Source organism: Microtus oregoni, unplaced genomic scaffold (genome assembly GCF_018167655.1).
Source record: "Microtus oregoni isolate MIOR12 unplaced genomic scaffold, Mior012 000007F_ref0000211, whole genome shotgun sequence".
NCBI classification, from domain to species: domain Eukaryota; kingdom Metazoa; phylum Chordata; class Mammalia; order Rodentia; family Cricetidae; genus Microtus; species Microtus oregoni.
Genome location: NW_024543066.1, coordinates 53739645 through 53757147, shown reverse-complemented (window position 1 = coordinate 53757147; position 17503 = coordinate 53739645). Strand labels below are relative to the sequence as shown.

Sequence of the window (17503 nt, the reverse complement as noted above, 5' to 3'; positions counted from 1 at the left end):
AAATGCCAGTATGTCTCCAGAAGAGGCCCCCAGGTTCTAGAGACTCGGAATCCTCCATCTAATTCTAAGGTTCCGCCAAGCTTATACCATGGGTGTGTCTCAGAATCCATTACCTAGTTCTGAGAGCTCACAGAGCTGGGGAGTTGAAGGGTCTGTGAGTGACGTTGAAGGACACAGGCAATTCTCATCAGAATTTCACAGCCTAGAAATCTTTGAAGAGACTTCCTGGGTGAAAAGGGTTCCCGAGAATAGTCTGATGGACAAGACACAGGATCAGAACGAAGCAGGAAGACAAAAGAAACTGCCGCATACTAGTGAGACTCCTGCCCCTTCCCAGCACCCCTCAGACTTCTCTTGTCCTCGCCTCCATTTAGGGGTCCTCCAACATCTATCCCTCATGTCCTCCCTACAGCCCCGTCCCTTCTCTTCTTCTCCACTCCCGCCTTACTCTTCAGGGTCCCTTATCTCTTCTAGTGCACTCCACATCCCTGCCACCATGTTTTCCCACCACCTGATTCTCTGAAAGATCTCAAACCTTAGCAGGATGGTGGTGGCTCAGGCCTTTATTCCCAGAACTCGGGAGGCAGAGGCAGGTGGATCTCTGTGAGTTTGAGGCCAACCTGGTCTATAGAGCAAGCTCTAGGACAGCCAGGGCTACACAGAGAAACCTTGTCTTGAAAAGCAGTCCCCCCCCAAAAAAAAAAATCTCAAACCTTGGGGCTGGAGAAATAGCTCAGTGGTTAAGAGCACTTCCTTCTCTCCACATCAGGCAGCTTGCAGTGGCTTCTAACTGCAGCTCCAGGGGCTCCACCACCCTCTGGTCACTGCGTACATATGGCACACATAAACTCAGACAGGCGCACACACACTCATAAATAAAGTGTTTCTAGCCTTAACGACCCTCCAAGGCCAGAAGAGGCTGTGGGCTGAACTGTCCCCTTTCCAGCCATGCAGAGGCTCCTGCGCTGGGGTCTTCCAGTTCCCTGGAGCCGGTTCCTATGGCGCCAGCCAGGGGAGTTCCCTGCCACTGCTTTCCTGCTAGGAGCAGGAACTGGTGGGCTACTGGCCATAGGTAAGTGTGGGAGCAGAAGGGTAGGGCTGGGCCAAGGCTGGCGCAGGGCTGGGGCTACCAGTTTACGGCTGGCTTCACCCTGTTTCTTAGGTCTCTTTCAGCTCCTGGTGAACCCCATGAACATCTATGAGGAGCAGAAGATGGTGGCGTTGTATGGCCTGGCAAGTTAGTAGTGGATAAAGGTGGGGTATTAGGGCCTGGGGTAACGTAGAGCTTGCTCCATTTGTGCCCGAAGTCCATGAATTTACCTTCCTTTTACACTCTGGAAAAGAGAGAAGGGAGGCTCAGAGGAGGGAGGGTCCCAAAGTGAGAAGACACAGCCCCTGCCTTCATTAAGTCTCGCCAGTCTTTGAAAGTCTCACTGCCCATACATCATAGGTCAAACCAACACCTTATAATCTGCTCTGTTGACCAGTTGGGCACATCGCCAACTCATCTAAAGAACCTTTCCTTTCCTTTCCTTCTTTCCTTTCCTTTCCTTTCCTTTCCTTTCCTTTCCTTTCCTTTCTTCATGACGATTCAGAAGTAACAAAGTTGACAAGCACCAGTCTTTTTGGAGTTTACAAAGAAAAGAAAGTCAGGCATAGCTGGGTGTGGTGGCTCAAACCTACAATCCCAGAATTCATAGGCTAAGGCAGGAGGATTGCCTTAATTCAAGATCAGCCTGGCATACACAGTCTGGATTGCCAAGTAACATCCCTCCTCAAAAAATAGACACTAACAAACCTGCCAGTGTGATAGTAAAGTAAGGGGGCACAGTAGGTTATGGAGGAGGGAGGGAGGGGCTGGGCGCGCCCCTAACCCTGTCAGGGAAGACTTCTAGAGGTGACATTTGAATGGAGACATTGCTTTGTGAGGTGCTGGGCCACAGGAAAGGGACAACCGATAAGGGCTATGTGAAAGTAGCTAAGTCTTAGAGACAGTTTGTCATCCCAAGGAAAAGCTGCATGAAGAAGAACGTGGTGGTTTACACCTGGAGTTCCAGGACAGCCTGGGCTCACAGTGTCTCGAAAAAAATAGACAAGAGAAAAAGACTCAAACAGGATGAAAAGAGAAAAAGCTTTAGAGCATGAGAAATCTAACCACTCCAGATATTAGCTCTGAGATGTACTTAGAATCCCAGCACTCGGAAGGCTTGAGGCAGGAGGATTGTGTATTTGAGCCAACCTGAACTATATATTAAGACTTTTCTCTCACAGGGCTGAGCGATGGTTCAGGAGTTAAGAGCATCTGATGCTCTTGCAGGGGACCTGGGTTCGATACCCAGCACTCATGTTGCTGTTCACGACCACCTGAAACTCAACTTCCAGGACATCTGACATGTTCTTCCAACCTCCAAAGGCACTAGGCACACACAAGGTTACATACATACATGCAAGTAAAACACTCATATGTGTGTGTATGTATATGTATATGCTTTTTTTTCTGAGACAGGGTTTCTCTGTGTAGCCCTTAGCTGTCTTGGAATTTGCTCTGTAGGCCAGGTTGGCCTTGAACTCAGGGGTCCACTTGCCTTTTCTCCTGAGTGCTGGTACTAAAGGCATACACCACTACCACTGGGTACCTATTTTTTTTTAAATATTTATTTATTTATTTATTATGTATACAATATTCTGAAGGCCAGAAGAGGGTGCCAGACCTCTTTACAGATGGTTGTGAGCCACCAGGTGGTTGCTGGGAATTGAACTCAGGACATTTGGAAGAGCAGGCAATGCTCTTAACCACTGAGCCATCTCTCCAGCCCCCTGTTTTTTTGTTTTTCAAGACAAGGTTTCTCTGTAGCTTTGAAGCCTGTCCTGAAACTCACTCTTGTAAACCAGGCTGGCCTCGAACTCACAGAGATCCATTTGCCTCTGCCTCCTGAGTGCTGGGATTAGAGGCGTGTGCCACCACCACCTGGCCACTTAAAGAATTTTTTAAAAAAGGACTTTACTTCAAACAAAATAAAACACAACCAGAGTCCTTCTGTCTTTTTACAGTCTTTGGCTAGAGGTTTCATCTTTTTTATTTTTTCCGAGACAGAATTACCTGTAAAGCCTTGGCTGTCCTGGACTGTAGAACTGATAGACCCACAGTCTCCCGTGTGCCTAGAGCATTTTCTGTTACCAAATCCCCGCCATAACTCCGGGCACCACATTTCCGTGCAGTAACCGCACACGCTAGCGAAGGAACATCTCTTTCTCCTGCCCCTGGTTCAGGACCCAGGAAAACTTGCCAGCAGGCTTTTCACAGCTCTGATCAGTCCCGCAATCGATGCCCTTCTCGGTCCCAGCCAGGGCAATGGAATGAATGCCACGCTCACTGAACATGTAAACTAGAGTATTTGACCACAAGGTCACGACCACAGCAAACTGCTTTTCTTTCTTACCACTGTATTCACGTGTGTTCTATAGATGACCACCATATCCACGTGTGTTCTATAGATGACCACAGTATTTACATGTCTATAGATGACCATCATATTCATGTGTGTTCTATGATGAACACCGTATTAATATGTGTTCTATAGATGAACACCATATTCCTGTATGTTCTATAGATGACCACTATATTCATGTATGTTCTATAGATGGCCACAGTATTCATGTGTGTTCTATAGATGACCACCATATTCACATGCGTTCTATAGATGACCACCTTATTCATGTGTGTTCTATAATTGACCACCGTATTCACGTGTGTTCTATAGATGACCACCATATTCCTGTATGTTCTATAGATGACCACTATATTCATGTGTGTTCTATAGATGACCACAGTATTCACGTGTGTTCTATAGATGACCACCATATTCCTGTATGTTCTATAGATGACCACTATATTCATGTGTGTTCTATAGATGACCACCGTATTCACGTGTGTTCTATAGATGACCACCATATTCATGTGTGTTCTATAGATGACCACAGTATTCACGTGTGTTCTATAGATGACCACAGTATTCACATGTGTTCTATTGATGACCACCATATTCACGTATGTTCTATAGATGACCACAGTATTCACGTGTTCTATAGATGACCACCGTATTCACGTGTGTTTTGTATTCTATAGATGAGCACCGTATTCACGTGTGTTCTATATGTGAACACCATATTCACATGTGTTCTATATGTGAACACCATATTCACATGTGTTCTATAGATGACCACTGTATTCACGTGTTCTATAGATGACTGCCATATTCACATATGTCTATAGATGAGCACCGTATTCACGTATGTTCTACAGATGACCTTTCACTCAGACAGGTAGGAAGCCCCTGGCATAGCGACTAGTTAGGGCTTCTCTTTTGAGGGGCCAAGGGTCCACATCTGGTTTCAGGTCCCATGTTTTTTGAATGTCACTGCTCCTTGCCAATCCAGCCCATCCCACCTCAGTCTGCCCTTGGCCCTAGGTCGGTGCTGCAGTGAGAAAGGGGCTCTGCTTCTCTTCTGCTTGCTTCTCCCCATCCTTCCCTCGCCATTGCCTCGTCTTAAAGCATCCTCTGATAGTTTTATATAAGCATATAGTCAATTTTAGTAATTTTGAGCCCCCTTGCTCCCCCCCCCCCGCTGGAACCTTTCCTCCCCATAAGCCCCCTCCTCCTCCTTTTCTGGCTTCATTAGTGACCTACTGTGTTTAATTAGGATTGCAGGGTAGGAAGCTATTTACAGGAGCTGGGGCAACTTCTCAGTAGCTGCCTGGCCCCTTCCCCCTGCCACCACCCTGCCCTACACCCCCTTCACCTAGAAAAGGCCTCAGGTAGCCCCGGTTAGGCTTGAACTCCTGATCTTCCTGTCCCCACTTCTCAAGGACTGGAGTTACAGGTGTGTACTGCCACACCTGGCCTCCCTTTTGTTTTGTCTGATATCAGAAGGAGAGAGGAAGAATCAGGGGGAAAGTCTTTAGTCAATAGTGCCCTCAGTGTGGCAGGCTCACTGACAGGCTTTGGGGTTCCTCATGATAAGACCTTTGGCAGGTTCTTTTGGTTGGACTCAGACGGAGCCCCCTAGCACCTGTGATACAATCACAGACAGGCTTTTCCTTTGAGATGTGCATCCACCCGCCCCAGCTGCTTCCGGGTGGAGAACTCCAGGCCTGCTCCCCTTAGGAATTATATGTACCTTGTGGTTGCTCTGCCCCCTGCCTAGAAAGAAGTTCCACATTCTGGGATCTGCAGAGGGCACAGTTCCACAGGAGCCCCGCCCACGATGGAAGAGGCTCCCTGGAGGGTCCTGACCTGCCTACACTAAATGCTGCTCTTTGCTTCCAGAACACCAACATTTTCAGTTTATTGATTGACTGGTTGCTCTTGTAGCTCCGGCTGTCTAGAGAAACTAGCTGTGTAGGCCAGGGTGGCCTTGAACTCAGAGATCTGCCTGACTCCTAAGAGTTCTGGTGTTAAAGGTGTGTACCACCACATCCAGTCCTTCCTTGTCTGTCTGTCTGTCTGTCTGTCTGTCTTTCTCTCTCCGTCTCTTTTCTTATTTTCTTTCTCTTTACTTTTTGGACAGGGTCTCATATATCCCAGACTGGCCTCAAACTGGATGTGTTGCTAAGAATGGCCTTGAACCCTTTTTTCTTTTGCCTCCACCTCTGAACGGTTAGGCATAGTTAAAGGCATATACCACCCAGAGCAGATTGCGTGCCAGGCAAGCGCTTTCTCAACTGGGCTACATCCCCAGTCTTTTTATTTCTTGAGGCAGGATCTTATGGAGTGACTGTGAACATATCTGTAGAGCAGGTATGCCTTAAACTTTTCTGTCCTCCTGCTTCAGCCTCTTGAGTCGCTGGAGTCATAGGCACATGACACCAGACGCCAATCTTTCCTTGTAGAATTATTTACCTCTTAGTGTTGGTGAGTATAACAACCCAGCCCTGCTCTCTTCCTACAAACTGGCTGGGTAGAGGAGTGGAAGATTACTTCTGCCTTTGTGTGAAGCTAAAGGAGCTGCTGGGACACTGAGCAGTGACCTGTCAGCTACTGTCTCAGCTGAAGTCTTTGGCCAGAAGGCCAAGGCCACAGAACAAGACTCTTTCTCTGCCCTGTAATGCTCAGATTGGTTTAGGCAAACCCAGACTCAACCCCCAGGGGCCAGGGCAGAACCAGGCTATTGTCCTTGAACAAAATCCAAGTTGTGTTAGCAAATGAGAAGGCAGGAAAAGAAAAACGCTGGGTGGCATCCAGGGTCTGCTGCAAACCTGTAGTCTAGGTGGAGCTGTGGGGAAGCAGTGCCACTGGCAGGCCAGAGGGCAGAGGGCAGCAAGCACCTGAAGAGCTGGCGAGAAACGGGCTTAGGAGAGACTCAGCGGCATGGGATCCCTGCAGAAGGTGGGGGGGGCTGATCTGGGATCTGCTGTGCACGTGGAAGGCTTCAGGAGCTCTCCACAGGCGTAGCAGAGACTGAAGGAGGGAAGGCTGCCACTGTTTACCTTTGATAAGATCAGCTTGGCCACTGGAGTGGAAGGTAGTGAGAGGGGATGTGGAGACAGGCTGGAAAGTTTCAGTCCTTACGGCTGGAGAGATGCTCAGTGGTTAAGAGACCGGCTGTTCCTCCAGAGGCCTGGGTACTATTCCCAACATCCACACGGCAGCTCACAACTGTCTGTAACTCTAATTCCAGAGATCCAACACCCTCTCTGGCCTCCATGAGTAGGCACACACATGGTGTACATACGTGGTGTGATAAACACATGAACTAGAAAAGAAAGGAAGTTCCAGGCCAGGAGCTAGGGGTAGAGCTCACTGGTAGAACACTTGCGTGGCACGCACAGGGCTGCAACAATAGGTTCTCGTCCCAGGAAGTGATGATGGGGACTGGGGGAGGACTGTGGAAATGGTGGGAGTAGAAGTATTTGGGGCTTGCTTTGGCCACCGGTTGGGCAAAGACTCCATCTACATGGGGATCTTCTTGTTCTCTGACAAGCTCATGCTGTTCCTTTGTCCTGGGCTGCCATCTGTGCTCCTAACAACAGTTACTCATCTCCCAGGCCCAGCTGACACATCATCTCCTTTGTCCAGCCTTCCCAGCCCCACCCCTCCCTGCAGAAATACCCACACCCTCCTTGGCTCCGCAGCTCTCCCCATAAGCCCCTCCCTGGTGCACTGAGCACGTCTGTCCCGTGGTAGTCATTTGTTTACTTGTCTGTCTTTCTCTCTGGATTATGAGCTTCGCGGAGCTCACTGTCTCCTTGCTGAGACCACATGTGCTGCTGTGACTGCTGATCAGGAGCTACTGCGCAGGAAGGGTGGGGATGTGGGTGCTGTGGGCACCAGACCGGGACTGTCCGGGTGGGCTCTAGCTGTTCCTCTGGCCACCTTGGGCATCAGTGCCCATTTCCTCAATGTCTCCTTTGTCTGCTGGGCTCTCTCACTGCCTAACATAAATGCTTCTGCCTGAGTGTGGAAAGCGTGGACTCCTGACACACACATGCACACTCACAGGCACCCACAAGTGTGACCATGACTTTTGTGTCCCTAACCATCTCCCAGGGACTTTCCAGAGATAGATATATAGCTGTACTCTATAAATGGCTGGTAGAGGGAGGGAGGGAGAGAGGGAGGAAGAGAGGGAGGGAGGGAGGAAGGGAGGGAGGGAGGGAGGGAGGAAAAGAGGGAGGGAGGAAGAGATGGAGGGAGGGAGAAAGGAGAGTGAGGGAGGGAGGAAAGGAGGAAGGGAGGAAGGGAGTGAGGGAGTGAGGGAGGGAGAAAAGGAGAAAGGGAGGAAGGGAGGGAAGGAGGAAGAAAGGGAGGGAGGAATGAAGGAAGGAAGGGCAGGAGGGAGGAAGGAGGCCTGAAAAGCACATCAGAGTGGGCGTAAATGGAAAAGAGGGCAGACAGACCCAGGAGCGGGCTGGAGCAGGTGGAGGTCTGGTAAATGTGAGGTTGCTTCCTTACTTCATCTCCCTGCCCTCTGGATTTCCCAATAGGCTTGGGGGCCATAGGCTGGGGGACCTCTCCTCATACTCGCTGTGCCAGTGTCCTGTTGATACCCAAGATGCTGGGCAAAGAAGGCAGACTCTTTGCCCTGGGATATGCTTTGGCTGCCATCTACAAAGGTGAGGAGTGGCTATCCCACAGTGCCAGCTGGTGACACCAAAGCAGTGACCATGGGCAGACCACCCAGTGGGCACCATGTCGAAGAAGAGCGTGGTGGTGGGGTGGTGCATCTTACTGTTCCAAGTTTCTGCATTCCCCTGAGAGTGCCTTCCCACCTCCCTAGTTTATGGGGCTGCAAAGACAAGGATTGAACGGATCTCTCACAGACTTGGGCTCATCAGTAACAGGCCTAGAAATGGCCGATGGGCTCGCAGGGGGCCCGCATGCAGAGAAGGTACCAGGGGTGGCTCTAAGAAGGGGCTGCCCCTGCAGAGGTGACCCACCAGCTCTCTTCTGCTAGGGCCAGCAGCCAACCTGCAGTACAACCTGAATGAGGTGATAGCATCCCTGGGCTGCACCGTGGAGCTGCAGATCAATAACACCAAAGCGGCCTGGCGCATCTCCACAGCCCCGCTACGGGCCATGTTCAAGGACCTGCTGGTCAGAATCCTGTAGTCTCTGTCCCCAGGGCTGACTGGGCTGATCTGGGAACATGATCTTGGATCTATGGTCCCCTGGTGGGGGTGCTCCAAGTGTATTTTGTAGTACTGTACCCAAACATTGCAGATCCCTTCCTGATCTTGGGGTGCTAAACCCCAGAACATCCTACCATCAGACATACATAGCTCCACATTTCCAGATACCTGCAGGGCAGGACTCAAGATAGACAGCTGAATTAGAATGTAGGGAAATTGGGGACATTGGCCTTTGAAGACCAGAGGATCAGAGAATGGGAAATTCGGGGGCTAGCAGCTAGGAGGTTGGGAATGTTGGAGAGGAGAGGACTGGGAGAGGGGAGGCCCCAGGGGTCTGGGAGAATAGGACTGAAGGTGTAAAGTTCAAAATTATGGGAATCATTGAGCAATAAAGATGAGAACTGGAGACCCAAGGGAAAGCTGAGGGTCGGGAGGAAGGCAGAACCACAAGGAGGAGCCGAGGCTACCAAGCATGTAAGCTGTGGGCAACTGGGGCGGGGTTGTCTCAGAGCTAGATCCCTGTGGGCCAAGGTGAGAGCCGGAGCATGGCACTGCTGGAAGACTCACTGGGAAGCCACAGGTTCGAAGCCTGCCCTGCTGCCTCCTGCTCTCTAACCCCAGGGCAGCAGAGAGTCACTGAAAGCAGAGACATGGAACATCTCTACCTCCTTCGAGGACCTGGATGCCCAGGTGAGGAGTGAGATTGGTTACTCACCTGAGGATGCCACAGACACTCCAGGTGCAGAGAGCCGTGGAGTCCCCGGAGGGGGACGCCACCTATCCACACAGAAGATGTACGAGCTGAAGACCAAGTTGCGCTGCTCTTGTGAGGAGTGTTTCTGAGCAAGGCGGGGTGGGGTGGGCTTCGGAGCCAAGCTCCAGCCCAGGGCATGGAAGCCCTGGACACTGCTGTCTTTGCTGCAGATGTGGTGAATAAGGCCATCATCAACTGCCATCGCTGGTTTGAGGACAAGCACCGCCAGTGCATGCTGCACATCTGGGTGCCTCTCCTGAACCACCTACTCTGCCTGCCAATGAAGTTCAAGTTCTTCTGCAGCGTTGCCAAAGGTCAGTGGCAGGATGGTAAGGGATCCCCAGATTAAAGGGGATGAATCCTTGGAGACCAGAATAGGTATACGGCCAGAGGGTTGGCAGGTATAGAGGATGTGGGCTCGTGGGTACATGAGTCCGTTCTCTGCTGATTTCTCTGCAGTGCAGATGAGTTTCAGCTAAGCTGTGAATTCTGTCTCTTCATTGGGAAGACTGATAGAGTAACAGTTCTCATCCCCATTAGGGTTTTGAAATTTAACAGGCTAATGCATGCCAAGTGCTAACAGAAGTGGCACCTGGAGGAACTACTCTAGAAATGCTGGGCACCATTATTAGTATTCAGTACGTTAAGGGCAGATGCAAAAATAAGAGTGAAGTGCTAAACAGTTTACCCTAGCACTTGGGAGGCAGAGGCAGCAGGAGCTCAGTGAATTCAAGGCCAGCCTGGTCTACAGAGGGAGTTCCAGAGTAGCCAGGGGTACACAGAAAAACCCTGCCTCAAAAGTCCAAAAACAACAACCAAGTAGCCAGGTGGTGGTGGCACACGCTGGTAATCCCAGCACTTGGGAGGCAGAGGCAGAAGAATCTCTGTGAGTACGAGGCCAGCCTGGTCTACAGAAGGAGTTCCAGGACAGCCAGGACTGTCACACAGAGAAACCCTGTCTTGAAAAACAAAAGACAAAAAAAAAAAAAAAAAAAAAGCAGAGGAAGGCATCAGGCCTTACTGCTGGGGGTGGGGCTGAGGATCCAGGGCCAGTAGAGCCTGGACTCAGCCCAAAGAGGCCTGACTTGGCGCCACTGTCCACCAGTGATGGAGATTTGGTGCCACAAACGCATCCCGGTGGAAGGCAACTTTGGGCAAACCTACGATTCGCTCAACCAGTCTATTCATGGTCTGTATGGAGAGTTTTCAGCCAATATTGACATTAAGGTAGGAGGCAGAGGCGTGGGAGAGGGAGAAGAGAAGATAGGAGTAGGAGGGGAGGAAGGAAGGCATCAAGGAACAAGGCAGGGAGAAGGACAAGTGAGAGGCCCCGGGGAAGGCGTCAGAGTGCGGAAGAGTGGTAGAGAAGGCCAGCGCGGGAGAGTCATGCCAGCCTGTGCCATCTCTCTGGCTGGGGATGGAAGAAATAGGCATCAAACGGTGTCAGCTAATGTGGGTGCGGGGAAGCAAGACAGTCACAGAGGCTGGTGAGCAGGTGAGCTGGGGGATAGGGGCTAAGCAATGTGTCCCCGAGAGGCTGCAGCAGGCTGTGCGCCCATTCCCTTCCCAGGAGGAGAAGCAAGCTGCGGTGCTGGGTCTCAGCACACCCTGGGAGCACATGAGCGTTGAGGTGCGTGACTATGTCCGACAGCAGGAGGCCCATCTGCAGTGGACTGTGGCGCTGCTGCACGCGCTGCTGTCCTGCACCTTCCTGCTGGTCTTCCACGCGTGAGCCCCGAGCCCCACCTCTTGCCCCTCCCTCCCCTCATGGGAACCCTGGTATAAGAGATGCAGGGCTGAACCCCTGATCGGGACCCTGATCCTGATTTGCCCGTTTTTACAGTTCATGGGCTAACACCGGCTCCCCTCCTCCTCGCCTTGCCACACACATTTAGCTTTGACTGTGGACTTTTTTTCCCTTGCCCTTCATATTCCCCTTGGCTCTGACTTTGTGCTGTTTTTATCATCCAGTTTTGCTTTCATTTTCTTCTGCCTGCTGTGTTGGCAGCTCCTTTCCTTCCATTTAGAACAAAGTCCTCACCCCGACCCACCCAGTATCTACCTGGGGCTTCCCTGGCCCTCACTTTGCTCAAGTTCCCCCACTGACTCCTGAACCTTCTCTTCTTCACCCTCAAATGTCTGGGCTAGGCAGGAGCTAGGTGATGGCAGTCATAGGGACCCTTGCTGTCTGTCCCTGTTCTTCAGGCTAGAGTGGCCCCAAGTGAATGATTATATGCATACCCAGGGCCCTGTGAAAGGACAAACATGAACAAGCCATATGCTACCCTGGAGACATTCCTGCTCTAGTTGAAGTGGTGGCAAAGACACCCACAGACACAGATGGCTCAAGAGCAATACTATATAGACTGGCTATGGGAAAGCACCATGGGGTGGTCATCTCTGGGATCCAGAGGCTGCAGGTCGGGTAGATGTGTAGTCAAGGGAAGGTAGGGCAGTGTCCTGACCAAGGGCCTGGACATGTGCACAGCTCATGGGGCAGTGGCTGGGGTGGAGCTGAGCTAAGGGCAACTTGGCTAGGAGAGCCTGGAAAGCCCTACAGGAAGGCCCTGATGGGGGTAGGGATGGGGAGGGTGGAGGACAGTACGGGGGCAGAGGCCAGGCTAGGTCAGAGGTTAGGAAGATGGCCCGAAATGGAAGGAAATGGAAAGGTACAGCAGTTCTCAAAGCCAAGCCTGGGGAGGGAAGGGAGGAAGCTTAGAATCTGGAGTCACCGCCAGGCTTTCAACCTTGGTGAGATCACTCAACCAGGACTGCTGGGGGAAGGGTTGTCCCCAGCCTAGGAAATCCAATCTTGCAGTGGTAGGTCTCTCCACAAGGGAGCGCCCCAGTCTATCTTTGCATTTATTTGAAGCTCCACAGTGGCATTGTTCTTTAAAAGTGGGATTTATGTTTTATGTTTTATACAGTTTAATATATTTTGGCAACTTAACATGTTTCGCAATTAGAATTTTTCCTTAGTAAACAAGCATTATATGTGACTTTGGAAGTTACACAGAGAACAGCTACTTATGCACGTTTACACACACACACACACACACACACGCACACACACACACTGGATAGGAGTTCTGTTTGAGGTGTGCAGCAGGCAAAGCTGGAAAAGGTGGTAGTGCACGCCTTTAACGCCAGCACTCGGGAGGCCAAGGCAGGCAGATCTCTATGAATTCAAGGCCAGTCAAGGCTACATGGTGAGACCTTGTCTCAAAAATAATAAATAAAAGTGAACACAGGAGCCATCATACAGAGTGATTCTTGCAATCTGGAGGGTTTTCTGCCTCTGAGCATCTACTTCTTTCATCCTGCAAGATAAACATATGCCCCTAACCCGCAGAGTGCGCATGCCCTCTGTTGGGTCTCAGCAATCACACAGATGGACAGTCTACTGCACAGCCAGAAGGCAGGGTGCAGCTTCCTTCACCCAGCTCACTGGCCCTGGCTTTAGACACAGGGAATGCTGTTGGTCTGCCATTGAGTGTTGATGGGAGATGAGGCAGGAGCTGGACACACCCTGTCTGTCCTTCATAGGTCCTTCTCCTACATGGACAGTTACAACTGGGACATCCGCTTTGACAACATCTATGTCACCACCTACTTCCATCAGATTGATGAGCGCAGGAAGAAGCTGGTGAGGGAACTCAGCCCTGCCAGGGGATGCCTTACTGCGCCCTGTGTGGACATACCTCAGGAGAGTGAAGGTCCCTAAGGTTTTTCCCTATAGAGACATTTTTAATGTGTTTTGCCTGCTTGTCTGTATGTGTGCCATAGGCATGCATGTAGTGCCTTCAGAGACCAGCAGTGGGTTCTGAATCTCCTGTAACTGGACTTACAGGCAGTTGTGAGCCACCTGATATGGGTGCTGGCAACTGAACCTAACCTCTGAAAGGGCACTAAGCGCTCTTAACAGCTGAGCCACACTTTCAGTCCCCCCCCCCCTTTTTTTTTAAGGGCAAACAGAGTCTGTTGCCCCTCCGCAAGGCAGAAAAGAGATCAGTTATCTTCCCTTTCAAGCCCTCCATCCAGGCCTCAGAAATGCGAAACGTGGTGAGCTGGGTCGGGAGCAGGTTGGGGATGGGTGGGACTCTGAGGGCCAAGGGCAGAGAACACCCCAAGCCAGGGCAGGGGGCCCCAAGCCTATCTACCTGGGCTCCCCACAGGCAAGGGAGCTCCTGGAGACGCTGCCTATGGTGCTCCTGCTGCTGGTGCTGTGTGGGCTCGACTGGGCACTCTACTCCGTCTTTGACGCCATCCGCCGGCATTCCTTCCTGCAGTACTCCTTCCGCAGTGAGCCCAAGAGACAGTCCCTCCCCCAAAGCATGTCTCCTCTACCTCTCCTCTCTTCTCCTCCCAAGTCCAACCCTAGTCTTAGGCGAAACCCTCTTTCTCTCCACTCTGACCAGGCAGTCACAGACTGGAGGTGAAGGTTGGGGGAGACTCTATGCTTGCCAGGCTTCTACGAAGAACCATCGGAGCTCTGAACACCTCCTCGGATACAGGAGTAGTGGAATCCGACAACATGCGTAAGGGAAGAACTTTGGTATCCTCGAACTGGAAAAGTCAGAGTCCAGAAAAGCTCAATCAGCCTTCGGAGGAGGTGTCATTGTGGGGAGGGCAGATAATAGAAGCTATGTAAGATGGAGGAGCTGGGCGGTGGTGGCGCATGCCTTTAATCCCAGCACTCAGGAGGCAGAGGCAGGTGGATCTCTGTGAGTTCGATGCCAGCCTGGTCTACAAGAGCTAGTTCCAGGGGCTGGAGAGATGGTTCAGCGGTTAAAGAGCACTGACTGCTCTTCCAGAGGTCCTGAGTTCAGTTCCCAGTAACCACGTGGTGGCTCACAACCACCTATAATGAGAGCTGGTGCCCTCTTCTGGCCTGCAGACATACAGACAGAATATTGTATACATAATAAATAAATAATTTAAAAAAAAAAAGAGCTAGTTCCAGGACAGGCTCCAAAGCCACAGAGAAACCCTGTCTTGAAAAACTGAAAAAGAAAAAAAAAATATGGAGGAGAAGAAGCAAGGGGAAGTTAAACTGGAAGCCCATCCTGTACCTCCTACTGGAGCAGGAGATCATTCCGGTGCTGCCCTGTTCCTCAGCTGGCCCTGACCAGACTGCTGACAGCCTGTCTCCCCCCCCCCCCCAGCCTGTCTGCCTCAACCCGTGGGCATGGATGCCAGGGCCTACTGGAGAGCTTCACTGCCAACCGTTCTCCTTGTGTGTCTCTGCCTAGTCCAAGCTTTTGGTTACAGGCTCCGGAGAGTCATTGCAGCCTTCTACTTCCCCAAGGTGAACTCGCAGACAACTCCACCCCTCAACACACGCACAAGGGTGGACACACACACACACACACACACTCACACACCGGCCCTGTGTCCCTCCCTGCTCTGGCACTATGACTGAGTTCCTCTTGCTCCCTACCCAACCCTTCAGCGAGAGAAGAAGCGGGTTCTCTTCCTCTACAATGAGTTGCTCAGGAAGAGGGCAGCTTTCACTAAACTGAGGAGGGCCGCCATTGTCCGTCGGGCACATCAGCAGAGGGCTCCGGTAAGTACAGTCCCAGGCAAGCCTGCCAGCTCTCGCCTGGATCTGGACTCTCAGAGAAGGGGCACCCTTTTCAGTACACTCAACACCCTCTGCACCCTCTCCACTCACTGGAGCTGGGTGTGTCTGGCAGGATGTGGGTTCCAACTTCTTCTGGAGGTCAGAGCTGTATCTGTCTATGAACTTCAGTATTCAGCACAGTCCGAGACCAGTGGTGGCCCTTTAGGAGGGACAGAAAGGGGAAGTCAGATCTGATGGTCTGTTTGTAGGAAATCAAGCAACACTGATCAGAAAGAAGCCGCTGACGAGCCCAAGGTGGTTCCGGAAAAGAGAAAGGCGGGTGGCGGGGGTATAGGAGAGCTTCATGAAGGAGCTTGTGATCTCTGGGGGACACAGTCAGAACCGGGTCTGAATCCACACTTCCGAAAGCTGTGGGAGCCTGTGGTCCTCGCTGTGTCTATTCTTCCTTGGAACAAAAGGGCGCGTGGACAGGATGTGAGACCATTCCTCAGTTGTAAGAAGGGTAACTAGGTTGCAAAGACGCTTTGGTTAACTCCACCTCCATCTCCGCCATGTGCTCTCTTTTCTGTAAGATGGTGGGAATTACATCATGGTTCAGTTGTTACAATGACTGCTTTACTTCCTTGATGCTGGTAGAAGAAGAGCATTCTATGTGTGTGTGTTAGTTGTCACTGGATGTCACTATATGCCTGGAGCAAACAACTCTTTCTCCATCAGTTCTCTCCCCGAAGGAGAGATGGTAACAGTAACAGTAAGCACTGCCAGGCAGCGGTGGCTACACCCAGCACTCGAAGCAGAGGCAGGCGGATCTCCTAGTTCAAAACCAGCCTGGTCTGCAGAGCAAGCTCCTAAACAGCAACAGATACACAGAGAAGCCATGTCTTGAAAAACAAAATAGCAGTAAACGATCACACACACACACACACACACACACACACGGAGGGGTATTGGGATGAACAGAAGGCATGGGCTCTACCACCGAGCTACAATCCAGTCCACACATCGTTTTGTTTAGTTGAGTTGTTTACTGTAGTCTTTTTACAGGTGCTACCATTATGACCAGAAAGACAGTTAAGTGGCTACGGTGACCTGCCACCTAGCCTGATGACTTGAGTTCAATCCCACCCACATGGTAGAAGGAAATAACGTTCACAAGTTTTCCTCTGACTGCCACACATGCCCTGTGGCACACATAAATATGGCACCAACAGGCTGGGATCCCTTGACCTTGGTCCTGAAGAAAACTGAACCGGAATGGCTATGAAGTAGAAGGGATATGTATTCTAAGCTAAAGGAACAGGATGTAAAAAAAAAAAAAAAAAAAAACCCTCAGAGACCAAAGTGAATGCCAAGACCAAAGGCTAAGCTAAGGAAAAAGCTTAGACAAGGGAGACAGAGCAAGGCTACAAAGAAATAGATCTCAGTGTTCTGAAGGCCAAGCCCAGAGCTGCTTTTATCTGGCAGGTAGTGGGGCCCTGGGATTTCTTAAGCAATGGCCAGTGACGGGTTCCCGGCAATTGTATGAAGCCATCTGGAAACTGGGATACTTAGTATAATAACAGCAAAATTTGTAATTTGGCTCCTGCCAGGTTTGACTGAGATCTGACTCACGAAAGTTACACCATCTTTCTAAGTTTTGTTTTTTAGATTTAAAAATTTTTCATTTTCTTATTGCAAACGGGTGTTTTGCTCACGTATATGTCTCTGTGCACCTTGTGAGTGGCTGGTGCCCAAGAAGGCCAGGAGATCATCAGACCCCCTGGAACTAGAGTTACAGACAATTGTTTGGTGCTCGGACTCAAACCTGGGCCCTCTGGAAGAGCGGCCAGGGTTTTGAAGCACTGAGACATCTCTCCAGTCCTCCTGTAATCCCTGTCTGCCCTGCTCCCTTCTAAGCCTCACTGTAAGGATCAAATGAAGCCACTCTACAGGTACACATAATAGCTGCTGCAGGTTATCCTCGGGAGAAGTTCTGCATTCCACCATGGAGGAAAGGCGGCTCTGTAAGACTCACCTCCATAGCACTCTCGCCCTCCAGGGCTCTTCTGGTCCACCCCAGCTGCCTTCAACAAACCAGTCAGGCCTTGCTTGGGACTTGAGACTTTAAGAGCTGCCCAGTGGTCCTGACACCCTTTCTGCTCAGCCCACCTGGCATTAACCAACCCACCCCACCTCTCAACAGCGCCACCACCTGGTGGACACTCTGTACCGCTGGAGCCCTCTCCTGCGCCGCTTGACGCGTCGGCGCTGCGTAGTGTGCCAGGCACCGGAGACGCCCAAGTCCTACGTGTGCCCCACGCTGGACTGCCAGGCCGTGTACTGCGGGTCGTGTTGGGACGACATGCGACGGCGGTGCCCGGTGTGTACACCCCTCGAGGAGCTCTCTTCCTCCGCCTACAGCGACAGCAACGACGACACCGTCTATGGCGAGTGAAGGGATGCTGCCCGCCTTCTTGCTTAATAAAGTGTAATGCATACTCCTGTGACTGGCTCTTCGCGGGGGTCGGGGACTGGGGAAGCTGGAAGTGTCGGTCCG

At 51.2% G+C, this 17503-nt stretch overlaps 1 protein-coding gene across 1 annotated transcript; it reads left to right on the top strand.

Annotated features, from left to right (window-relative positions):
* Nucleotides 1-88: 88 nt before the first annotated feature.
* On the top strand, nt 89-17481 carry Dcst1 (DC-STAMP domain containing 1). The gene is made up of 17 exons (XM_041655144.1): nt 89-92; nt 192-314; nt 947-1072; nt 1163-1237; nt 7985-8113; nt 8455-8594; nt 9251-9455; nt 9554-9697; nt 10489-10610; nt 10954-11111; nt 12930-13029; nt 13350-13445; nt 13559-13685; nt 13802-13921; nt 14549-14691; nt 14836-14949; nt 17150-17481. The coding sequence occupies exons 1-17, from the start codon at nt 89-91 to the stop codon at nt 17399-17401; spliced, it is 2178 nt and encodes a 725-aa protein (XP_041511078.1). The 3' UTR covers nt 17402-17481.
* The last annotated feature ends 22 nt before the right edge of the window (nt 17482-17503 follow it).